Source organism: Cyclopterus lumpus, chromosome 8, assembly GCF_009769545.1.
Source record: "Cyclopterus lumpus isolate fCycLum1 chromosome 8, fCycLum1.pri, whole genome shotgun sequence".
Taxonomy (NCBI): domain Eukaryota; kingdom Metazoa; phylum Chordata; class Actinopteri; order Perciformes; family Cyclopteridae; genus Cyclopterus; species Cyclopterus lumpus.
The window spans coordinates 6,832,963-6,857,698 of NC_046973.1; the positions used below are offsets into that span (position 1 = coordinate 6,832,963).

Genomic DNA, 24,736 nt, shown 5'->3' on the forward strand with positions numbered 1-24,736 from the left:
CCAGTCTGCCAGAAGAGCAGGGAGTGGGTGTAGATACCGTTTCTCAAGAAAGAGACGGTATATTAAACACTATTTTATTGAAGTATTATGTAATTAAAACATGGTCACGATGTAGAAGAGAAATAGAAAAAGTTGTCACTGGAAAAATGTTTGCTGGATATTTACTTGATTTACAGGTGTGTGTGTGTGTGTGTAATAGAATATTCTACATATTAGCAAACATAGATGTTCATGATTTTATTAGTACCAAATGTGTAACTGAATTCATAATGCCAGGCAGTCACAGTTCTGTAAAAAAAATGCTGGTGAAAGTCTTCAAAAACGTACACAAAGCTACTGATGTAAACCAGTGATGCATGCCCTTTAACCAAAATATAATTTCTCTGTGAATGGAATACTATAAATAGTTTGCAAATGTTTACATATCTTATAGTGGTATAAGCCTGAATTCTTTTGACTGGAGCAGAGGCACAAAATACATGTATATAAATGCTCACAACACATAAGTAATCAGTAACAAGAGCTCACTTCCAAACCAATAATCTGGAGTTAGTGTGTTTTAGAGTGTTCACAGAGCATCTAAACAGTAAATGGGGCTTTACGGGATACAAAGCACCCGATCTCAGATGGGTTTCTACGAGTGTACCATGTGCTCAACGTTTACATCCGCACCACAAGACGCTGGTGGGAAACCACGGCGACGCTTTCGTTTGATTTGGTCCGGCGTCAGTGTGGGGATGCGGTCCGTCTTTACAAGTCCATGTCCTGGTCGCTGACACTCTGGCGAAGGTATTCTTCATACAGCTTTTTCTAGAGGGACACAGTAGACGGTTCAACACTATAATGTCCATTATTCATTTTTATGACTTCAAAGTCTCACACACACACACACAGACAGCATACCTTCTTGGTCTTGACCACCTCCTGAACGTACTCCAGCTTCTCATGCAGTTGCCTTTTCTGTTTGCCTGAAAGAGTCGGTCGAGTCCTGCAAAGGATTGAAGGGAATTTGATGAGATTGGTTATTAACATAGAAGCTCAAGTTGGGACATTAAAAAAAAAAGAAAAGAAATCCTTTGTCAAGAGCAAAGCTGCAAATCCAAGGGAACCCCAAATCACATGTGTCTGCTTAAAATAGATTATGTTCTCAATTCCACAAGGGAAGTAAAAGTGTCACAGCTCGAGTAAAATATTTAAGAGAAACATATGTACAAACTTCATATACTACATCCATTAGACATGTAGTATATGAGTCATTATCAATTAAATAACAATTAGTTTTGCAATTATTAAAAAACACATTTGGTCACCATTTTTGTGTGACTAACCCCAACAACCTAATAATATTGCATTAATTACAACACAAAAACAAACCAGCAAATCCTTTCGACTGGAACTAGGAAATATTGGCATGTATTGTTTGACAAATAACTTTAATGATTCAGTAATTAATTACCGGTAACTAACTCTGCCATGGATGTTTTGTTTCTCTGTCAGCAGGATTACGGAAAAACTACTGGCCCAATTTTCATGAAACGTGGTGGAAGGGTGTCACTCGGACCAAAGATGAACCAGTTATGTTTTGGAGCTGATCCATGAAGAATCATTCAAGGCATTTGGCCTTGAATGATTCTTCTCCAATGAAGAAAAATGGTGACTTTACAGTAAGTAACAGTAAAGCAGCAGATGACGGTGTTATCGTCTAACCTGAAGGAGAAGCGTGCGATGATGAGCAGGAGGAAGGAGAGCAGGACCATTCCTCCACAGCCGTACAGCTGCTGCTCCACAGAGAGGGAGTCAAACACTTTGACCATCGGAGTCTGTGGATTACAGGAGCAGCTCAAATCAGACTGCTTCACACGGGTGACTCGGCAACAACCACAGCGAGTGAGAGTTCAACACTCACCAGGTAGAGGGAGAGCGTCTCCGTCCCCTCGCGGCCCAGCGCCACCTCCAGCACCTCCTGGGACAGAATGCCCAGCACCAGTAAAGCCATCAGAGCCAGAGGGACGGTAAAGCCCAGCAGAGTCAGGAGGCAGCTCTTACAGCGCGCCCGCCGGTTCATAGCACTGGTCTGCCTGTGAGAGCAGAGGGCCGAGCTCATTCTCTGAAGGCATCACGTTAAAACACTGCGTACTTACTACTGCCATTTAGAAAATAATTACACTATATTGTGTTGTGGAGCACAAAGCGCCTCTGTGACTGACCTGTCGTCACTGAGGGTGTCGGTGATGGCCTCGCTGATGAGCTCGCAGTCCTTCTCCAGAGAGTTGAGGGTGTTCTGGACCGTTTGGTTGATGGTTTTCTCAATGGTGCGACAAACCTCCTCAATCTGGTTTACACAGCGACTGGGCTGAGAACGGACACAACAATTGACAACGTGCATCAGTCAGTAAATTTATATCACAATCCAAAAAACTCATTGGAAATATACGCCAAGAACAAATTTAGGACGCAGAGACATCAACCATTAGAAGTGAACAATCACCTAGAGCTCAATGAAAGGGCAACTCTTACCTTATTTGGATTAGGAATGTAGATGGTGGGCATGTCAAAACCACATTTGTTGAGTCCTGGTCGCTTGCAGAGCTCCTGGACAATCTGCATCATTACTCTCTGAGACAGATAAACGCATAAACACAAAGAAAAAAGTCAGAGGGAAGTGAATGCTTGTTCTGTGCTTTAAAACCCGCACAGGAAAAGACTCTTGACAGCAGCGTTAAACTACCCACACAGTAACATGAAGAGGACATGTTCTATTTTAGGTCATCATTCCTCCTGCAGCAGCCTTACTGGAGATATATCACGGCATTCTTGTAATTCTTTTACATGTGGAAACTGTTCATATTAGAGTGGATAATGACATTCAACTGAATGAAGAAAGGAGAATGTGTCCCAAAACACAAGCTTATAAATCATGCTGTTGCTGTGCGAACCTGTCTGTCCGACTCCCCGCCGGCCTCGTCCGCCTTGCTCAGGTAGAAGCGCAGCCGATCCCCGTGTTTCTCGTTCATACGCTCCACGATGTTGAGGGAGCGCTTGCACAGAGCCTGACCCATGGGGTCAAAGAAGACCAGGACCAGGTCACAGAGATCGCCTGAGTGTGACAGAGGGAGGGAGCGATTTAAGACATTAATATGAAATTAATTATCGGTATCGAGACACCTAAACATTTTAAAAAACAAAAAATGTATATTATTATTATGTTATGCATAATTAAATAACCTTTGAGTCAGGTTATTTCAACTTTGAGATATATATATATATATATATATATATATATATATATATATATATATATATATATATATATATATATATAAAATAAGTCATAACTACAGTACCACAACGGGCAAGGTTGGTTCGTGGCAACTCACCCAGCCACATGATAACTTCATCCACGTCAAAGGGATACTTCATATCGCCGTCCACCAACCCCGGCGAATCCACGAATGTCACCAGGCTGAACCGTTTCTGTCGCGACGTGCAGATCTCTGTGCTCAAGTACTCTGAAACACCTGAAAATCCATCCAAGAACATCACAGATCAGCAGTGATCACTCGACAATGAAAGAAAACATCTTTTATGATTATAGTAGCATTATAAAATAAGGTCTTCTATTTTGCTTAAACACATCTGCAGCTCATTAACTTGAATGCTTGTTTGAGTAACACGTTATAAACTCTTTAGAAAAGAATAGGGGAGGATTTGTGATGTGAGCTGAATCTAACCTTTGAACTCCTGCAGAGGCTTGAAGTGTGGATATAGATGAAGGGTTGCATTTCCCTAAAGAAAAACAGAACCAGATTAGTCGTAGATAGTTTGTGAACCAGGTATCAGGATCTCCCAACGTAATGAAAACACTAGAGAGAGAACACTAAATCAATTTAATGTAATAATTCATTATCATGAAACAGTCAATGTTGCGACAATACAATTAAAAAATCACAATGTGTTGCTTCTTCCTGGAACCAATCTTTTCCTACAATAAAAGGCTTATTGGTATTTTGCACAGTCACACTCACTGTGAGAGATTCTCTCTTGCGACCACTTGTAATGAAGTTGAAGCCTTGGGTCTCAATAGCCACTCCAGTGCGCTGGATGTGCTCTTCGACATACCTGACCAAAAAAGAAAAAAAAGGAAACGGTCACACACTAGTGATGCTCAGATAATGATACACATATGTTTTTATATCAGTTGTATCACCTGCCAAAACTAAATCAATTAAAAAGTGCATGTCCTGCTAAATCAATAGATTGGTACATACTCTGTGATGGACGTCAACAAATATATATGTTTACCAGTTGATGAAGGAACTTTTCCCAGCAGAGTGGTTGCCCATCAGCATCACAGTGATCTTTTTTCTGGGCGGCAGCAACTTCACAGCAACAGTTTCGGCTACTGAGATTAACCCTGGACAGAACATGATCAAACGTCAAGGATGCGTCTATCGAAGATGTGTCAATCAAAGATGTGTACATTGAGATGTCTTTTAAGATGAGTCTATTAAGTAGAACTGTGGTGCTGTGCTGTGGTGGCACCTGAAGGGCTCAGGTCAGACTACAACTTAAAAATAAATTAAATGACTGCACTCCATTCATTCATTTTCTGATGACCCAGAATCCTTAGCGACGCCTCTGTGTGTCTCTCGTAAACGGACTCTTCAACCATTACACAAACTTATATTACGAGCTAGCAAACATTGCATCAACGCTGTGACGTAGGCGACTCACAGATCCGTAATTGGCAGCTGGGCATGGCTAATAAAACTAGCATTAAAACTAGCTAGCGCAACGTCAGCTGAATCACAGTCCTCGTTAAACGCACAGTTAACGGTTAACTAGTTAGCTAACCAGCGAACCACAGGGCCGCCAACTTAACTAGCTATCGCAAAGGTGAGGGTTGGAGTGGTTTCCGGTGAGTGTTCGAGTCCAGCAGAACATGTCAGCCAACTCACCACTTTCGGGATCCGTGTACAGTTGATGACAATCCCGCAAGATGCGCTCATCGCAGGACACGCCGCCGGTTATCGAGTCCGCGTTTGCAGCACTTCGGCTCTTGATTTTCCCAGACATTGCGAGACGGTGATAATGTCACACTTCTAGAGAGGCTTGTTGATACCGGAGGCTCTCTGAACTACTCACGTTAGCTATGAACAAAGCCGGCTCACCCTGTTTGAATCGCCCCGGTCTGCTGAAGCACGGGGCTGAGACGCACCTCCGCCACGTCGTCAGCTAAAGCGGCTTTTTTTTTTGTCGCACAGGATTTTGGGTAATGTAGTTATTCTATTGAATTAACGTCGAGTCATACATTTAACCAGACCAGACCAGTTCTACACTGAAACCCAACAGCAGCCATTCAAATGGGAGGAGTACAATAATAAGTACATGTTTAAGATGTTTGATATAAATAGATTATGACAACAAAAGGCTCCTCCTCCTCTGTTGTCTTACGAAAGGTAAAACAAGAAAGGGTTCACTAACAATCCCCATCACAAAGTGGGATATGGAATGAAAGGGATGACACATTTTCAATGTAGTAAAAGATGTAAAAAGACAAATAAGTTAGACACTTGATATCGTATACTAATAAAGATTACGCATTGTTCAAAATTCATACCTAAATTTGAAGAATTGACAAGACTGTCTGCTGCAGTAATACAACTGTGTCTACAGTAAATGTATAGGAGGCTGTACACCCAATAACTACACATTGAAAGGGTTGTCAAGCTTCATTGAGACTGGCCTGACAACACCATGCAATTACAGCATGACATTTAAATGTTGTCAACTTCAAGATTCTCGTTTGCACTCCCTTGCCTGTCTACTGAGTTGTCCTTACAAATGGAAACGCAACTGCAGTAATAAGGCAGTGTAACCTGTTGCTGTTGGAGTGAGGAGAATATCTGTGTGGTTCAAGGCCACTCAAGAAAGCATTACTCAATTTAGTAAATGACTAGAGTGACCAACCATTATACCGAATTATCCCATAGAGTGTTTGGATCTGCATTCGGCAGGTATAAAGAGCTGTCCCACTGCTCAAAGCACACAACTTTACAGTTTAAGACAAACGCAATAACATTTCTTTTTCCAGAGTTTATGTTTTTCTTTTTCACAATGAGAAAAGAGACACGTCAGACATTGATGTAGTAGATCTCTTGAGATCAAACAAAAAAAACAAGTGCACTTCATAATGTCTCCTAATGAGACAGTGTAGGCTGAAACATAATGTGTACTGTGAGACAACAAATACAATACACCATGTATAATAAGCACCGTTATGAGGGAGTCCGGATTAATAAGATTATTCCATCACTCATCCTGCCATTTATTTATTTGTATGTTGTCTTGTACAATCACAATAAGCAGAAACAAATAAAACCCATCAGAAATTGTTGAAGTCAAAGGTTAGAGGATCATATGACCGGCAGTTTACAGATACATCTGGATGGGAAGTATTCTCCTTTCCTGTAACATCAAACGCTGCCAGCACTCTGACTGTAAATGCTTCAGTGGCGATGGTAAGTGGCCTGGGTGTACTAGGAGTCTATAAGAGCTGAGTGTTTATCTGCATAAGTGTGTTCCTTTTTAAGATTATGCTTTTAGAAATGGGTTTGAACAGCAGAACCTTCCCACGCACAGCTGCTGCCATCATACCTTAATGCAACTGAATATCATGTCCTGCAGACAAATGTTGAGGCCTGAGCAGCAAAAAGACTTATAGGATCTGTTTAGGATGTTAAGAGGTTCTCTTGCAGCCACCTTCATCTCCCTTTCCCTTCACATGCTCACTAGTTTCATAGCGTACAGAATTTTCACATCACACCTCGTGAAATCTGTTAGTTCAACCAAAAAGCAGACATGTCTCATTGCAAAGACTTGGTTGTCTGTTGTTGACTGCCTCTTGATGAAAGCAGCATCCACGTGTTGCCCGTCTGCATCGTGAAACCTTACAGATACGCAAAGTGCGCCCGGCAGTGAGACGACACCTACTGATGTGAACATTTTGGGAAAAGGCAGGCTGTCGAGTGCGAACCGGCCTTCGCTTCCACCGTCTGTTACCACTTGAAAACATGCTCGCCCTCTAGCTTCGGCCTGTCTGTGCTCCGCTCTGGGGCTCTGCTGGGCTGTGTGTGCAGCTCCAGCACATCTTCTTACTCTATTCACATCGAGAGATCAAAGTCCGGCTGCACTTTTTCATTTTGATCGCCCTCCTTATGATATCACACATAAATTAATGTAGTATGTGTTATGTTCAGCAGCTCATTGTGTTTGTTCTTCTAACATCAAGCTGGGTTAATGTGATCCTTATTAACGTTGAATTAATTAGCATAATTAGTGCCAATAGAAATAATGTGGCGTGCCACGCAGCAGCACCTTGCATGCATACAGTCTCGTGTTAAGCTTCTTCCAAGCGGGGAGTTTATTTATTTATCATTTATCTCATCTCTTTTTTTTCTTTACTGTGACAAAAATCAAACAGCAGATCCAACATGTCCTCTGAGCCGACTGTAGCCAGGCTTTCATACATTCTGCTATATTAATCTAAACCGGCTGCGCATTATATAGTGGGCATACATATGAACCTAATGAAATACATGATAAGCTTTCACTAACTATGATTATTATGTTGAAATTAGTGAGGCAAGTTTAGGCATAATTCATCTATATCTCACAGAACAAGGCCCTCCATGTTTCCTTCATCGTCGTCATGTCAGAGTCGGTCCTCCTTGGTTACCAGTGAGCTTTCCTCTCTTTGGCAACCAGCTCCAGGAAATGGGAATGGTTGGCATACAGCGGGAAGGACGCGTCAACATCAACCCACTGGACTTGTCCTGCGTCATCGCCGGCTTGCAGCGGCAGCTCGCTCACACTGTTGCCTACGGTAACAACAAAAATATGTCATCGCACTACAAAGAAACATGTTTGTTGGAACCAGAGAGAAATTATCTCAAGAACACGTTTTTTAAAACATTGCTAGAGCTGTTGTTGCATTAGTTAAATACTGGATCTCTAAAGATTTTTTTGACAATTAAAAAAAACCTCTAAATAGAATCATTGGTACCCGATTCATCGTGGAAGTTGACAGCGACTGTCTCCATCCAAGAATTGTCAGTGTTTCTAGGATCATCCACGTAGCCTTTATAAACCTGAAGAAGAAAAGAAAGAAAAAAAAAATTCTCGTTTTTCTCATAAAAAGAACTTGTAAACTAAAATGTGGCAGGAAACTAGTGAGTGGGCTTCAGACCTGAAACCCGGCCGATTTGAAGAGTTTGCCGATGCGCTCACTGATTTTTGCCCTCTCTGGTGCCGGGACCGTCAACGAATTCAACGCTTCTTCCGAGAACTCCCGCTGCAACGTGAGAGAGACCTGCTCCCCTGGATCGACCATCCCCTGCAGAACAATCACACCCACACCAATAAGCAAGCAACAGGAACGTGACATCGTACAAACCCAAAACCACTCAAACCCTCACACGTCTTAGCTGTGAAATCATTTTGGTTTAAAAGATAAATGTAAAAGCCACCAACCCCAGGAATGGCCCACTCCCCACAGTCGTTCCTCTTGATGGCCACAAACTGCAGGATAGGCCGCTTGGAGACGGGGTGAGATATCTTTGCTTTTTTGGCATCTATTTTCCATCTGCCAGACAGTGAGTGACAAAACATACATCTGTTCATCAGGTAGTCATGAAAAGAAAACTGCAAAGTCCCTTTTGTCAACTGAGCATCGTTTTAACATGACAGGAAACTGTTCGGTGGTAATGAGCAGTTCCCCGTTTGAATTCTTCTTCACGTAGCTCACTTGAGTAATGGACTTTGGTTTAGTGAGCAAGTATCTGGATAATACAGATGGGTAAAGTAGAGAAAGGGTTACCTGGTGACAATGGGATCTGCTGCGTGATTGGGTCCCCATCGGCCCAGCAAACCTCTACCAGTCACCCCTGTGCGTCCATGAGGATTTCTACACCAGTAAAAAGCAAATGTATTTATTAGCAGTAAAGAAGAAATATGTATTACAAACACAAAACTCTTTTTCAACTCTAGCTAAAACAAAAACTAAACATGAAAGTAAAATTTGGTAAATGTTTGCTCAGACATAAGCCACCAGATAAACGGATACACAAAGTCTCGTTACTGGGACTTTCTTTTGGACCCATTTTAACCCTAAACTAATCTCACTGAACCATTTCACTTGGTGTGCGATAACTTACAGTGGCTTTCCCTTTTCCATTTTGTAGCTGCCGTCAAAGCTCGTCCTGTCCACACCATCATCCACAGCGTTAAACTTTGGAGAGAAAGAGCTGCGAAATAAGAAAAAGTAAATCGGCATGAATAAACAGCTGATCTTTGAAAACTAAGAGCATGTTCAACAGTCAGAATGTCTCACAGCAAGAACATAACTACATCTACAGTTCATTCTCACACAACAGTCGTAAGATGTAGAACTCACCCAATATCAGGATCTGCCCAAACTGGTTTCTTTTCTACTGAAGGGTCGGTGTGGCTGACAGCATTATACTGCGGCCAGCTCTGACTCCAGCCCACCTTGTCATCGGGCACGAGGAAGCGCTTGATTTTGGACCCGGGATACTGGGGGCATCTAGACTTGACATGTGGCGCTGCTGAGGATGGCATTGTCCAGACACTTGTTGTGTAGAGGTTAAAGCAACTGCTACTGGCGGGTCTGATGGTTTGACTGGTCCTGAAAGGGTGAGAAGATGAGCAGCGGATGGCAGGCCTGCAAAAGGAAGAAATGAGACATAGAAATCCATTAAGTAAGCCCACACCTGCCTTCCATGCAGCAGCTCCGGGCCAGCACCACTGCACATCCACTCCGTGCCCTCTTGGCTCCTCATATAATATGCACGCACGCACGCACCCCCACCCCCACCCCTCCTTCAAGTGATGAGAGCATAAATCTTCTTGCAGAAAATAACATTTAAATTCAGCAGTGGAATCATATCATGGCATACTGCAATACACATCCATTGCCTAAAGTAATGATGGTTTGGTGAAGCAATTATTTGTTTGACATGTCATTTCATATCAATATGATATTACATGGAAGAATTAGGTTTGACTATATATTTATTGTACATTGATATAAAAACAGCGAATGGTGTCTACTGTAATATTGACTTAAATATATCACGTGGCAGTGTTTAAAGGACTTTGACAGAAACAGCACATGACTGTTTACTTTTGATTACAGACAAAACTGTCCCATAATGTCAAATAGTCAACGCTTCTAGTTGAACCTATAATTAACCTAGTACCGTCTGTACCTGACTTCGTGGTTGCAGACCGTATACGGAAGTCCGAGGAGAGTGAGCGCGAGACGAATCCGGCCGATCCAGTATCGTCCTAGGACTAAATGTACCATTCCTTGAGAAAGAAACCAATCAATAGTCCTAAATCAACAGCCACAACAGGCGTGCAGCGCAGAGTAACCAGGAAGTGCACTGCCCGACGCTGTGTCGTCTACAAAGGGGTGTGGTCACGGCAGTTGCACTCGTTTCCATGGTGATAAGATTATTATAGTGTTTATGTCTCTCACAGAGAAATAAAAAAATTGGAAAAATACATGTATTGAAACAGATGCTCTATATTCTATATCTAAAACGTATTATAGACAAACAAATTCTGTTGCACCTTTTTGTGCTTATATGCTTTATTTTTAATTTAAAGACGAATACATTCCTCTGTAAATGAGTGTCAATTATTAACAATCATTTGTGTATTAGGTTGACAAATGACAATTCAAAGCTGTGACTCGCTGTCAAGAAAAGCGCGAGGATAAACAATGTGGAAAAATTAAGAATATGTTCATATTATTATTTGACAATGTCAATCATTGTTAAAGGTTGCCCTACAGACGTCTTGCATTTGTTAAACTACACATATCAAATGACAACAAATAAAATCTCATCAATATCTATTTTAACAATAATTATTTGCCAATACTGATTGGGACTTGAAAAAACGTCAGGTGTTCCTATACATTAATATGAATACATCTCAAATGCAAAAGACATATACAGTGTCATAATTTACTGTCAAATATAATAAAAGCATCCGGTTTTTTATAACGTAAATCGTGACATACAGTGACGTCTTTAGACAGGCAAACACAAAGTACTAAAACATGACCGTGGTGCGTGGCATACAGGTGGTGGATAAGCACACACAAATCGATATAATGACTATTTGGCCATAAAGTCTGTTTTTCTTGTCACAACAGGCAGCATGCAACATATCTCGGCACGCCCACTCGTAGCTGCTGCTGCATGTTTATTTTGCAGATTGCGCTTGTTTAATGTCAACTACGGAGCTGCACGGGCGGTGCCTCTAGCCAACGGACGCGACTCCGCACAGACGAGCCACCCTCACGACCATATCTAACGCACCTGTATTACCGTAGTTTGGCACGCGCATTTACGGTCGGGCGCTGAGACCAAATCCGGGCTCGCGCACGAAATCCATTTACACTCCGGTAGTAGAGAGGGCCCAGTTCGAGTCGCTTTGCGCCGTCAGTCAAACAATCCGTTCGGTCGAAGCGCAGCACAGACATTAAAACCGATCTGAGAGCGGCGACGGTTCCTCGGAGAAACACATTGACAGAGCGGGAGCGGTTTGGAGAGGAAGAATGGCGGATTCATGCCCAGCCAGCACCGCGACGGTCGGGGCCGCAGGCTCCAACAGCGCCGCCGCTGCTGCCGCTACCACTGCCGCCCCGGCTGGCACGGTGGCGCAGGATGGAACGCCCGCAGCTGCGGGACCCAAGGCCGAGTCCGTGAAGGGACAGATTTTCGATGTGGGCCCCCGCTACACGAACCTGTCTTATATCGGGGAGGGGGCGTACGGAATGGTCTGGTGAGTCTCCGCTGGGCCACCGTAGTGTCCAACGTTAAATGATAAAAAAAAAAAAAGTGTTAGCTAACGTAAGCCGTTTGTTTGCAAATACCGTGAGGCAGCTAATCCTAACCGCCAGAGGCAACACGCGCAGTCCTGTGAACTTGAGCGCGGTGTCGACGTGTGTGTTTCAACCCGCTGCCCGACATTCAGACGCTGTTGAACCCGAAGGCAGTCGTGTTGTGGTTAGCTCGATAGCTCGCTAGCTACAGGCGTGGCTATGAGCTTTACAGGAAACAAGATCGGGAGTGATTGCGCAGGACGGAGGTCGCTATCCGATGATAAATCTGTTTGCGAACTGCATTCAAACCGCACATTTGAGTTAGTTATCGCCTCAGCCATTTAACACGTCCGACACCAGCCTCCAAACCACATTTATCTATATTTGAACTCTGAATTGTTAAACGCTAAACCTGCAGAAAAAAAAGCTGCTGCATAGTGTGATTTGTGTCAGTTGTCGCGAGGCCTTTCCTCGCGTGTGAGAGAGAGACCCACAGCCTTGTGTGGTCATGTTAAGCAACACTGTTGCACTTGACATGAATGCCAAGTCATCGCAATGGAGGCTGAAGCTATGCGCGGTATCAGATGTGAAGGTGGATATTTAGCGTGAGAACCGGGGCCCACACATCCATCTCAACGAGATAACTGTCCTTTCCAAACAGCACATTGTCAACACCCACTGGTTGGTACAGTGAAAGAACAAAACAAATGGGATCCACACTTCGTTAGCCAGGGTGTGCAGATGTTTTCTGTCTGAATGTGCCATAAACAGATGTGTTCATTCAGTGCTCTGGGTTTCTGTCACAGCATTTAAAGCAACGGTTGTACCGGCTCGTGAACTTGCCCAGTTTATGCAGTGTGTTGTGCAATAGGAAAACATGCCTTCATCAATGGGGAAGATGTGATGTAACTGGTGTTCCTTTTGAAGTGTCTGCGTAAAAAAAAAATAATAATAATAACTAGCTTGGATTATATATACATTTTTTCTCACAAAGGGACAGATAATTCAAGGGTCCCAGAAACGCACTATTCCCAGCTGCTCTCAGCCTCCATGTACTCTCCACCACACTGACACTGCACATACAGTAGCTCTCAACATATCTCGGTAGAAAGATGTACATCTTGGTAGAGGAGAGAGTCTGCTACGCCCTTTTTAGCCCCAAGTGTCAGCCCAGTTTCTGATAACGTCATTGTCTGTGGATTGACCAAAGTGTAATATGAAACCTGTTTTGTGCTTCTTTCCGCATCCACCCTATCCAGCTCTGCTCATGACAACGTCTCAACCCAGCGCGTAGCCATCAAGAAAATCAGCCCATTTGAGCACCAGACATATTGCCAGCGCACACTGAGGGAAATCAAGATCCTGCTGCGTTTCCACCATGAGAATATCATCGGCATCAACGACATTCTCAGGGCACGGCACATTGACAGCATGAGGGATGTGTATCCTTTTAAGGCTTTACAGCAAGGGTCCTCCTGCATTTGTGTCACTTGTTCTCCGAGCATAGATTGAATCAAACTCTTCAATACTCTCAAAAGCTATTCATTTAAACATCTGGTCGTAATGCATTTAAATACCGGGTACCAAACCGACTTTTGAAGAGAACCTTTATTGCAACAGCTTTGCTTTTTCATTTTAAGTGTGTGGGAGAATTGTCAATTCTGCGGTGGCTACTCCAAACAAATAAAAAAGGAGTTATTAATCCAGATTTCAGTCTGTTTACCTTCTCGCCTGAGTGTCTCCAGAGTTCAGTTTAACGGGTAATAAGAAGGAAAACTTTGAGGTAATTGTGTTTCTCGTGGCCGTCATTGCTGGACAAACTACATTTTTGGCTAAATATAAATTATTATAACATTGTTTTTTGGTGCTGGGTGTTACTGATCATTATTTTAAATTACAGTTTCTTACAAGATACAAGTCTAGAATACTTCTTTTATTTATATTCATAAACATATTCTGCTGTTCCAAAGCGGTGCTTATGTTTCGCCTAAGTGTCAATAAATGCTGTCAGTCCTCTTTGTCCTCCTTGACTCGCGCGTCCTTCCAGCTACATCGTGCAGACCCTGATGGAGACGGACCTGTACAAGCTGCTGAAGACCCAGAGGCTGAGCAACGACCACGTCTGCTATTTCCTCTACCAGATCCTGCGAGGCCTCAAGTACATTCACTCGGCCAACGTGTTGCACCGTGACCTCAAGCCCTCCAACCTGCTCATCAACACTACCTGTGACCTTAAGGTCAGAAGACACACACACACACACACTACCCATCTTTTCAGTTAACCAGGCTAATCAGTCCTATTTTGTCCAGCTGCAAAAAAGACACATTTTGATCTTTTGATAGCAAATATAGTTGTATAGTAGTGGAAATCCTGCACTTGTTTTTTTAAATGTAGTTTAGGTGTGAAACATTCCCTGTAATTCAAAGTCAATAGGTGGTAACTGGTACAATTCAGTTTTGGAAGTTAGTTAAGAGGATATTTGTTGTAATCTCACACACGTGCATTTAAATTGACTGCTTATTTTTATCTAGCTAACAGTTTTACACAAGAACCTTTTATGTGTATTTAACCATTGGTACAAGTTGTAACGTACAGCGCTCCACATAATTGAAAAAGAATCTCAGGAATGTTGGATGTGGGCGATGGATTGACCTCAGCCCTTCTTGGCTTTTCATGACCCCTCACTGATCAGGGAACTGTTGAATTACAAAATATAAACGCTGACTACTTTCTATCAAAATACTCTCAGTTGAATTGTGACATCGTAAACATTTCCCATTTCTGATTCCACTTCTTAAAGCGGTGTCTTCCTTTCCAGCTGAATAGGGTGAAACATTTTACTAATAGATTTCACCATGCAACTTCCCCCCTTGACTACTTACACTAAGACAATTATGTTTTCTATTACAAGTTTTATGAAATTGTATGATTTTATATGCAAATTGGGCATTACAAAAAAACATGTGCTAATTTGCATAAGTCAGCCAGGTTCAACGTTCTCGTTTCATTTTGTCGATATTCGATTCAAATGTTTTCACAGATGGGATTTTGGAAGTCTCCTTTTATCTAATATATAGTTTTATAGATATGGCTATGCATGGTTAATGAACAATCCCCTCTGTAAAAACCTTCAGAATATATGATTACTGACATTAAGACCATTATTTTTTGTATTACACGTTTTCTGAAATGTTACACTTAAATATGCAAATGTGTCATTATCTAAATGCTAACCTTTGGTGAATTTACGAGAAATCTACAGACGCAAAAAGACAAAGTAGTAAAAAAAATAGATTTGAAATGTGTTTTTTGGATGTTAGGGAGTTATAAACGCAAAATAGCCCCGAAAACAATGTTTTTGTTTGTAGAGTCGTGTGTTTTTGTTTTTTTTCATTGGAGATTAAGTCTTGCTTTTATGTCTGGTTGTCTTTTTCAAAAACTGAAACCAGCTGTAATACAGGCGTCGATATGAGCCACGAGGGTTTATCTTTGCCGTGTTGAACATCTTCACTTGTGAGCTCTCGGCAGCCAACCATCAATCCCTGGATTCGTTGATCATGTCGGAGGGGTGAAGAACAAAAGGCAGCACGTGTTGCAGCTGCTTTCTGACACATTCCCCTCCGTGAAAAACAAAAAAATCAAAATAAACCCACTAAATAAATTTAAATGCATTATTATTATTATTATTATTATTATTATTATTATTATTATTATCAGCTATATGTTAATTTGTACCACTGATAATGTCCCGATTTCATATATATAATATGTATTGGAAGTTTAAATTGATTTAGAATACTTGATCTACACATACTAATAATAATAATAATTATTATTATTATTATTATTAAAAAGCAGATAAAATCTCTTCCCTCTGTGAGCATTGTGAGCATTGTGAACAGTGTTACTCGACTGGAATACTAACTGGCCCCTGCATTTGGTATTTTTAATAAATAGAAACAAAATGAGGCCTTGAGATTTAGAAAGTAGAGCAGGAGGAATAACGTTTGAGAGAAGCATAAAACTGTGAACTGGCAGTTCTGTATCTGAAGGGGCTCCTGTGGTCTAAGGAAAGTGTACAACCTTACACGTGCTCAGATGCTTAAGTCTATGAGTGATGAGGCTACTTTTATGAGTGTGAAGTTTCTGACCTCTGACCCTGCGCTTCATCCTCAGATCTGTGACTTTGGCTTGGCGCGGATAGCCGACCCTGAGCACGACCACACCGGGTTCTTGACCGAGTACGTGGCTACGCGTTGGTACAGGGCTCCAGAAATCATGCTCAACTCAAAGGTGTGTGTGTGTGTGTGTGTGTGGGGGGGGGGGGCTCCAGAAATCATGCTCAACTCAAAGGTGTGAGATGTGGATTCTGTGTTGGAACGGAAAGTGTTTCAGTTCGTTGACTGTGCGTTTGTGTCTCAGGGCTACTCCAAGTCCATTGACATCTGGTCAGTGGGCTGCATCCTGGCTGAGATGTTGTCCAACAGGCCCATCTTCCCCGGGAAACACTACCTGGACCAGCTCAACCACATACTGGGTGAGCTTTCACTCATTTCTACAAAATGTGAAGACTATTTGAAGCACTTTGTACGATTATCGTTTATTTATATTTGCAGGACGATCATTCGCGTTTGCATCCACTCTGATTTTATCTGTTTGAACTGATGGTAATTTAAAGCATGTACTTGTAACCTTTTACAAATTCTTCACTCGGAGTCATCCTTTTGAAAACCGAACTTAACCAGCGTCAAGTAACTAGAGCAAGACGTGTCTGGGTGGAAAATGGGGGTGAGCAGCGGCCTCATTGTAAAACATCCATCGGCCTCCTCTGTGTGCAGGTGTCCTCGGCTCTCCTTCTCAGGACGATCTGAACTGCATCATCAACATGAAGGCGAGGAACTACCTGCAGTCCCTCCCTCATAAACCCAGAATCCCCTGGGAAACACTCTACAAGGCGGACTCAAAAGGTAATGGCAGCGCACCACATTATTCGTTTGTAAGCCTGGAATGTAAGGGGAGAAAATAAGACGTACATATTTACAGGAACAGCATATAAACTAATCGGTGGGGAGGGAGCAGGTGGAGGCAAAAGCACTCTGTGGGGCCCATAGTTAGCTGTGTATCAACACTAACGTACACACTGGTGGCTGTAACAGGCTAAAGGACTGTGCTGGTTGTTCTTTATATGTTGAGAAAGGTACGACAAAATGCAGCCACAAAGGGTTTATAGCCCTGAAGAATAGTATTTGTATAACAGGCTTTTAATGTGTCATCTTTTTATCAGATGATCTGTTCAAAGCTGCTCTAGGAGCTTCTTTTGTTTGTTTGCTTTCACAATAAGCATGAAGGACAAGTAACGTTTAGAGCTTCAAACGAGAACACCCAGTGAATTGATATGTCACATTGCAACATTTTCATGACATTAATACATTTGTATTAATATTATACTGAAATGATTACAACATATTATGGGGATTTAGCTATGTGGGACAATAAAATCATACTTAATGGACCTAACTTTAATTTGTATAGTAAAATGTTGAATTATTTTTTACATTTCCACAGATACAAACATGAGAGGATCTAGTCATCACCTTTAAGAAGTGCCACCCCTTTGTGTCCTTTGAAGCCCTTAATGTCCTTTAAGGGCTTCTTTCTACACGATATCAGTGGTGTGTTCAGTAGGGGGGAAAACATAGGAAATATGTGAATTGGAAACCCAGCAGTTTATTGTTTTGTTTTTCAGCATTAAAAACTATTTAAAAGTACTACTAGATAAAAAGAAAATTAGTAAATAATTAGAAATCTATTGTAATGTATACCACTGTACTAACTGAAGCTTTTGGTGAATCGGACGCAGCTCTGGACCTGCTGGGTCGCATGTTGACCTTTAACCCTGTGAAGCGCATCAGCGTTGAGGAGGCCCTGGCTCATCCTTACCTGGAGCAGTACTACGACCCCTCAGATGAGGTACGCATGGATGGAAACCCCTTATTTCATGACGTTTTATCAATTATTGCACTATTGCTGCAGCAAAAGGCAATTGGTGAAAATAACTTGCATGTTGCTTTAAGAAATATGTTGTAAGAGGGGAAAACAGTGCCTTCTCATTCTGTCAATATTATATATTCTTCTGTCTACAGAGGACAAAAAACCTACGTATTAATATTATATTCTATTTCTACCAATATATCCACCTAAATGCCACACGCTGTTCCTTTTCATTTATGAGATTTGCAAGAATGTTGGAGGCAGAAGGGCCTTTTTTCATTCAAGCATGTTTGTCATTGTTTTCAATCATGAGCTGAGATTTAATTGTGAGCCTTTTTCTGCGTTGTGCCGGGAAGCCTCTTAGCTCTGTTTGGAATGCAATTAGTCTTCAGATTTCTCCAGGGTTCAGCTGGAGGGAGGTTAGAGAACGTAATCTCATCTCGGTTTACGTCAGCGTGCACTGAATCCTACTGCTGCACTGTAGAAATAAAAATGGTGGATTTCTTCACTAGTTGGTCCAATTTCTTCAACCTGTCTTTTCATGTTTTTATTCTTGTGTCCTGATCACATTTCAAACATTTGACTTCACTGTTCGGGATGCATACAGTCTCTCCAGCTTTCCCCACTTTGCAGCATTAGTCTTAAAGCCTAACGTTTATATAAATTGAATCTTACCCTTTTTATGTTGAAGTGTGTGCAGCATGTTGCGACAACACTCTTCACAATTCTACCACCAAGTCTTTATTTTAAAAGCTCGATCTGAATGAAATGGCTCTCCAGCTTTAGTGGAAGGTGTGTTTAATGTGTGTGTTTAATGTGTGTGTTTAATGTGTGTGTGTGTGTGTGTGTGTGTGTGTGTGTGTGTGTGTGTGTGTGTGTGTGTGTGTGTGTGTGTGTGTGTGTGTGTGTGTGTGTGTGTGTGTAGCCAGTAGCAGAGGAGCCCTTCACTTTCTCCATGGAACTGGACGACCTTCCCAAAGAGAAGCTGAAGGAACTGATCTACGAGGAAACCGCTCGTTTCCAGGCAACCTACCAGGGCTCCTGAGACACAAAGGTACGTGAACGCTGCTTACTTTGCAATCAAACACACTGTTACGTCAACACAAGGTGCTGCTGCTATAGGCAAAATGCAGACATTTTTAAGCAGATATTACAGGTGCTTCACCTGATGATGCAGCTATAGGTCCAGCTAGTTTTCTTGGTTTCAAGCCGTAACAGGCGACATTATGACTTTCTTGCCCTAGTTTGGCCCGTTCGTACACCAAGAAGTATTTTGGGGGGGGATGATTGGTTGTACGTCGTGCAGTAAACAGAAACACACACAAGAGCTGGAAAAGAGATTGCTGAGAATAAGCGTTTGTGTTCTGTTGAAGAGAACCGTAACCCATGACTCCGTTTTCCTCTAAAACTGGAGGGGCCGACTGATCCGACTTTGTTGTGATTTAATACCACTAGATGTCAGTGGAGCAAATGTCCTTAATGCATTCATTCAAACTGTTCACTCTCATTTAGTTAAGACGATAGTAAATATACATATGTGGCTCCGACTGACAAGAGAATCATGGAACTACCGAGACAAAACCTCAACGACGTCCTATTGTCCAGTAAACCGCTGCTCATATTTAACGTCTATGGCTTGTACGAAGTGAAGGAATTGGTCTGAAAGTGGACTCTGTAAATGTAAAAGAAGTCCAGGAGCAGCTACATATGATTATAAATCATAGTCTTTTCAGTAAGTGTTTGTCAGCAGAATGTCAGAGGCCGGTGAATACGTTTCCATTTAATTAAAATGAAGCGTTAGATGAAACTTTGTATTTCAAATACTTAAGTAATATTCGCAGTATCATCTTAAAACCTCAACATTTTCAACAAATCACTTACTTGGGGTCTTACATTTGACCACTAATGTCGTCAGCTGTGATAACATTGTCATGGCACAATGCAACGGTACAGGAAGACAAAACACGAGGAGGCTCAGGGCAGACGGACCCCGCTATAGTAGAATCAGGTTTCGACACACAATGAAATGAACTGTCTACAGTTCAACACGGTTAGATTTGGCACAGATGCTTCTTGGTGTGAACTTATTTGTCTATTATTCTGCAGGTCTTCATTGTGACTGTAATGTACATTTGGGATCGCACATCTTAGTTCTGCTTCTTTTGTCTTAGCAAATCCTGTAGGAAGTAATAGGACATTAGAATGAGGCTTAATATTTATTCTAAGTGGGACCTAAGTGCATTTCTTTTTCTTATCTTTTTAGCCCTAAAGAGTGACAAAGCCACACAGAAGCTTTGAGCGAGAAGACCCCAAACGACATGCTAAAACAAAAAGAAAAAAACGCATCTTCAAGAAACCAACAAAAAGAGAAAACAAGAAATGAACATTTAACTGCTTATCTTTCCATTTTCTACTGCAAGAGAGCTAAGTTTAACTTTGATTTCTGTGGTTGGGTGGGGTGGTAGGGTCTGTTGTACTCATACTGTTTCAGTTTTGTCCATGTTGGACTCGCCCTCCTCTCACCTCACATTTTGTTTTTCCTGTTAAAAGTCTTGCCTCATCCTGTCCCATCTCCAGTAACTCTCTGTCCCCTCCTGTCCGGACCCTTCTCTCGTGCACCTGTTGCTGATCTGTCAGTCTGAGCTCTCTCTGTCGCTGCCTCTCATATAAACTACTGTATTAACCAACACCATAACTCTCTTGTCTTGCTCCATGTAAATTACAACCTGGAAAAATCGAGGGCTAAAAGAATGGGGATGCTAATCGGGTGTATGTATATACAAATATATAAAAGCTTTTGTTTTGTTTTTTTCTTTAAAGTGTGCTCGTCGCAGTTTTTGTTTGTACACTGTTGTTCAAGTGTTTTCAGATTAGTTCAGAGTTGTATCTATGTTTTGGGGTTTATATTTTTTTGAACACTTGATTTTGAGACAAATATTCAATGTTTTTACTGGCATGTTGGCAGGTTTCTAGATTTCTTTGTTGTCGCTCTTTCATTTTTTTTTCTCTTCTAAAAACAAACTGTATGATCATATGAATGCATGCATTCCTCAAATCAACCAAAGTGGCATAAAGATGCAGGAAACTTGGCTGGGGAGCAACGAAGGAATATTTATCTGTCGTTTTGAATTGTACCATAGACAAATTTCTTGACCTATTTAACCTTCTAAAGGCAGACAAACCGAACTCCCCCTTCATTTGTAGAAAGTTGGTTATATTCAGGAGGCGCTACATGATTGGACCAAAATAGAAATGAAAACGCATTACGTCTAGTTTCTATAATTGTACCTTCATTTAGATAAATGATGCATGCGCCCCATTTTCCAGAACATTGTTTGTTTTTATGGTGGATGCAGAAACGGCAAGAACTGGTTCAACGTTACCGTTTCAGACATATTTCGCCACAAAACGTCCCTTTTCCATAAAATACCACCAACACCAAATAGCTGATCCAGTGTCAGTGTTCCCCTCTCCCGTACTAAATTACATTTCTGATACACATGCATTGCAGCGGAGCAGTGAATTACTCGGAGCATCACTGAAGCCCCTTGTTCCTCAGCTCCTCTTGATCCTAAACTTCACCTAATCCTCCGTGTGCAGAGCCACGAACACACGCTACGTTATTCTGGAAGATGGGGCCAGGGTGACGTCAGTGTTTCCATCCCACCGTGCTGTGTTTTTGTACTGCGTTTCCATCGGCTACCGTTTGACTCAGAATGACTGTACGGAGTCAATCGTGTACACCGGCTGGGGCCGAACTGACATCTAATCAAATTCATGTATTCAAAGTGGCCATATTTAAATGCGGTCTCGAGAAGTGCACTTTCCCAACGAGCATTTTCAGACTATAATCTTTCTGGCTCATTGACGCAAGTGTTTGAATGTAAACGGCCTGAGTTACCGGAGTCTGTCACTGCAGCTTAGTCTGTCACTGCAGTTTAGTGTTCGCCAGTTTTTACAAGAGCTCTTCTACCACTACGAAGAAAACTTTGCTGCTGGAATAAAAGAAGAAGACAAAAAAAGGTCATACAGGATGGAAAGATTCACATTTCAACAAGTTGCATCTTTAAGACTGTATGTCAGAATTTAGAAAAGTTGTTTCCCAGTTGTAACTATGACTTTCATTGATGTGAGCGTCATTTAAAAAAATACCATAATAGTCAAACCCAGGAATGTCGGAGTGCTGTACAGTTGTTCCTGCCCGGTGCACAGCCAAGCATCCACCACCACCTCCTGGTTGTGCCGTTTATAAACCCTCCTGCTGCGCCCTCTTCCCCTCCGCCTGTGTGTTTCCTTCGCTCCCTGTGCACATACTGGATGTTTAATCTTCAATGTGGGTGATTTTCAAAGCTACACGTTTCTTTGTGTGCATGTGTATTATGTCTTTCCATGTGTTCCCGTCAGTGGCTGCTCCCTCCTCCTCTTCCCTTTTTTCTGGATGTTACCGCTAACGGCTGCTCGGTAGAGCGCCACCCGCGGGTCCAGCTCCGTCACCAGCTCAGTCTGCACTAATTTCTGCCTGTTGCACTGGGACCAGTAGAGAAGTCCCCTTAAAATCGTTAATTTGTTTTTATGGGCTGTTTTCTCAGAAGCTATAGCCAGCACTCTGGGATCGGTGCAAGGCTTTCTGGTGCATGTGGTGATACGCATACTTTTGTTCAACCTCCCGACTCTCACCACGCTTTACTCAAAGGGCTGCCCCCCTCCCCCCCCCCCCCCCCCCCCCCCCTTCTCCTCCCCCTATAACTGACTTTGCTCCCACTTTTTTCCTCCCTCTGCCAGAAAAGCATTGCCCCTGACTCTCCTGGATCACAGATCATGGACGGTCACACATGCAGGAAACTCGCATAACTCAATCAGCACGTCTGCACTTTGTCTTTCCAGCCACCCTCTGTCTGTCTGTGTGTGTGTGTGTGTGTGTGTGTGTGTGTGTGTGTGTGTGTGTGTGTGTGTGTGTGTGTGTGTGTGTGTCGCTCACTGATCGTCTGCAGTAATTTAAGTGTTTGTGTATCTGCTCATCAGTAACATAAAGCCAAGACCTTTTTTTTCTCGTGTGTGTTTTGGGCCCTCCCTGCAGTTACCTGTGCTTTTGACATTTTTCTTTTCAACAGACACAAAAGTCTCTCTCTCTCTCTCTATAACCGACCTGCCATCAGACCAAACATCTCACTGGGTAACCATGGGAACGAACCTAGAGGACCACATTTTGCAATCCTCCTGACACACACACACACACAGACACTTCCTCTCTCTTTCTGAGGAGTGTTTCGGTGTGTTTGTGAGAAGTTGCACTTAAACACACCACATACACACACAGTATCAATGAGTCTAAAGGCCTGAACGTCATAAGGCCTGTTTCCAGATATTGTTGTTTTTAAATGGCTGTTCTTTATTATTGCTATTGTTGTTGTTATATTGGTGAGTTGTTGTATTTTTGTTCTTTTTTCTTTCTTTCTTTTTTTTACATTAAAGGGAGTTAATGTATCTTTTAATAATTAGGATGTTTTTATTTGTAATTTTTCTTCCTTATTTCTCTTTTGGGCGTGATTATTATTGGCAGTGTTCAATCTTTCTGAAACCTCTTTTTTTTTCTTTTTTTCTTTGATTTCCCCTCCAAGATCTTGTAAGGAATTATTTTAAAAGATATACTTAGATTGTCGAAGAGATATATGAGTTATTGAGGGTTATAGTCTGTATATTCTATGGGTATTATGAATTAACGATTAACAAAGAAACAATTATATACATATAATTAAATAAAATTTCCTGATACTGTTACAACTGTGTGGCTGGGTTTTTTTTTTCGGTCTTGTCTTCTCTTTTCCTTCTACTTGTTGTTTATATATAACTCCAGCAGCCCATTTAGCAAACTAATGGTCAGACTTCAGAAGAATAAAATAAAATGTGGCACAAAGCTTCCTAGTTATCGACTATCTTACTAATTTGCCCTGAAATCTGGTTCTACCAAATAAGAAACATGGCTGACTGAGTCACAATAGGAAGGTGATGGATGGCTGGCTTGCTGCTACGAGAACCTTTTGCATGAAGGGACTTCACATTTTTAATGAAAGTGACGAAAGGACCAAGAAGCAAGGCTGAGCGATATGGTTAAATTCTTCCATCATGATATCTTGATGGGAAACAACCTATAACAATAACAATGGCTTAAAGTGAAATTATAGAGGAAAAAAAACCTAAATCCAAGCCTAAATCTTAACATTGTGATAAATATCTCTGTAGCCTAGTCTGTAGTCCATTTGTGTCCTCTTGAAGCTTCCACGTGCAAGGAGCGTAAATGAATCATGTTGTAACACGAGAGAAACCATTTAGAAAAAATATATACAAAATATATTTTTATATTGTTTGACGCTATGCATTGTCAAATCATCCAGCCTTACCAAGACACCTGTCTGGGTGTCTATTTGTGGGTCTTTACACATTTTTACTTATTATGAAAATACTTCTATGAATCTGGCCTCCCCATACACACGTGTACAAACCCGTCCCGGTTCACTACAGCGTCCATCTTGAAAAATCCAACAGTTACAAAGACACTATATTGAGGAGGAAGATCAAATAAATCAGTGAAAAGTGTAACAAAAGAAAAACATGCAGCACAGCTCTGGACTCGCTGTCACTGATTGTTGCCTTGGAAACGCTGTTCAGCTGGTGTTGCCATGGAAAACTATAACCATGGAGACATGGCCCTAACTTTTTAGGTTTAAAATGAGTCTTTATTCATTTTTGTGAATGTGTGTCACTTGTATCAGACTCATCTCAGAGCGGTCCAGTCAGAACCCAAACTTCAAGACTGAGAGTCGTGTGAA

General features: G+C 41.8%; 3 protein-coding genes across 7 annotated transcripts; 1 reads left to right on the forward strand and 2 right to left on the reverse strand.

Moving 5' to 3' along the window:
* Nucleotides 1–144: 144 nt before the first annotated feature.
* On the reverse strand, nucleotides 145–5,301 carry si:ch211-11k18.4. The gene is made up of 12 exons (XM_034538667.1): nucleotides 4,959–5,301; nucleotides 4,303–4,414; nucleotides 4,026–4,119; nucleotides 3,732–3,786; nucleotides 3,378–3,518; nucleotides 2,937–3,097; nucleotides 2,518–2,616; nucleotides 2,208–2,353; nucleotides 1,907–2,078; nucleotides 1,708–1,820; nucleotides 904–988; nucleotides 145–810 (listed from the first exon to the last, which is right to left on the reverse strand). The coding sequence occupies exons 1-12, from the start codon at nucleotides 5,074–5,076 to the stop codon at nucleotides 751–753; spliced, it is 1,356 nt and encodes a 451-aa protein (XP_034394558.1). The 5' UTR covers nucleotides 5,077–5,301; the 3' UTR covers nucleotides 145–750.
* Nucleotides 5,302–6,264: 963 nt separating this feature from the next.
* On the reverse strand, nucleotides 6,265–12,147 carry nudt9 (nudix (nucleoside diphosphate linked moiety X)-type motif 9). 5 transcript variants are annotated; one of them, XM_034540145.1, is made up of 9 exons: nucleotides 11,969–12,146; nucleotides 10,290–10,389; nucleotides 9,455–9,742; nucleotides 9,216–9,305; nucleotides 8,879–8,965; nucleotides 8,533–8,644; nucleotides 8,249–8,395; nucleotides 8,066–8,150; nucleotides 6,265–7,880 (listed from the first exon to the last, which is right to left on the reverse strand). In XM_034540145.1, exons 2-9 carry the CDS (start codon nucleotides 10,385–10,387, stop codon nucleotides 7,735–7,737), a joined length of 1,053 nt encoding a protein of 350 aa, XP_034396036.1. In that variant the 5' UTR covers nucleotides 10,388–10,389; nucleotides 11,969–12,146; the 3' UTR covers nucleotides 6,265–7,734. The 5 variants fall into 5 exon arrangements, with proteins under 5 accessions (XP_034396036.1, XP_034396034.1, XP_034396032.1 ...); XM_034540143.1 differs by lacking the exon at nucleotides 11,969–12,146 and adding an exon at nucleotides 11,421–11,507; XM_034540141.1 differs by lacking the exon at nucleotides 11,969–12,146 and adding an exon at nucleotides 11,412–11,494.
* mapk3 (mitogen-activated protein kinase 3) lies at nucleotides 11,620–22,043 on the forward strand. Its single transcript, XM_034540140.1, has 9 exons — nucleotides 11,620–11,877; nucleotides 13,177–13,359; nucleotides 13,965–14,154; nucleotides 16,095–16,211; nucleotides 16,341–16,455; nucleotides 16,757–16,885; nucleotides 17,779–17,888; nucleotides 18,835–18,963; nucleotides 20,173–22,043. The coding sequence occupies exons 1-8, from the start codon at nucleotides 11,651–11,653 to the stop codon at nucleotides 18,952–18,954; spliced, it is 1,191 nt and encodes a 396-aa protein (XP_034396031.1). The 5' UTR covers nucleotides 11,620–11,650; the 3' UTR covers nucleotides 18,955–18,963; nucleotides 20,173–22,043.
* Nucleotides 22,044–24,736: the final 2,693 nt, after the last annotated feature.

Bases quoted from the DNA above. Each gene is read 5' to 3' on its own strand.
- si:ch211-11k18.4 (XM_034538667.1), bottom strand. From the start codon at position 5,076: ATGTCTGGGAAAATCAAGAGCCGAAGTGCTGCAAACGCGGACTCGATA. The intron at 3,519-3,731 runs GTTAGATTCAGC...ATGGATTTTCAG, and splicing joins GCCTCTGCAGGAGTTCAAAG to GTGTTTCAGAGTACTTGAGC. The intron at 2,079-2,207 runs GTCAGTCACAGA...CTGCTCTCACAG, and splicing joins GACACCCTCAGTGACGACAG to GCAGACCAGTGCTATGAACC.
- nudt9 (XM_034540141.1), bottom strand. From the start codon at position 11,439: ATGCGCGTGCCAAACTACGGTAATACAG. The intron at 10,390-11,411 runs GTGCGTTAGATA...TTCTTTCTCAAG, and splicing joins GCCAAACTACGGTAATACAG to GAATGGTACATTTAGTCCTA. The intron at 8,645-8,878 runs GTAACCCTTTCT...ACTGTCTGGCAG, and splicing joins GCAGATCCCATTGTCACCAG to ATGGAAAATAGATGCCAAAA.
- mapk3 (XM_034540140.1), top strand. From the start codon at position 11,651: ATGGCGGATTCATGCCCAGCCAGCACCGCGACGGTCGGGGCCGCAGGC. The intron at 14,155-16,094 runs GTCAGAAGACAC...CTTCATCCTCAG, and splicing joins ACACTACCTGTGACCTTAAG to ATCTGTGACTTTGGCTTGGC. The intron at 16,886-17,778 runs GTAATGGCAGCG...AATCGGACGCAG, and splicing joins CTACAAGGCGGACTCAAAAG to CTCTGGACCTGCTGGGTCGC.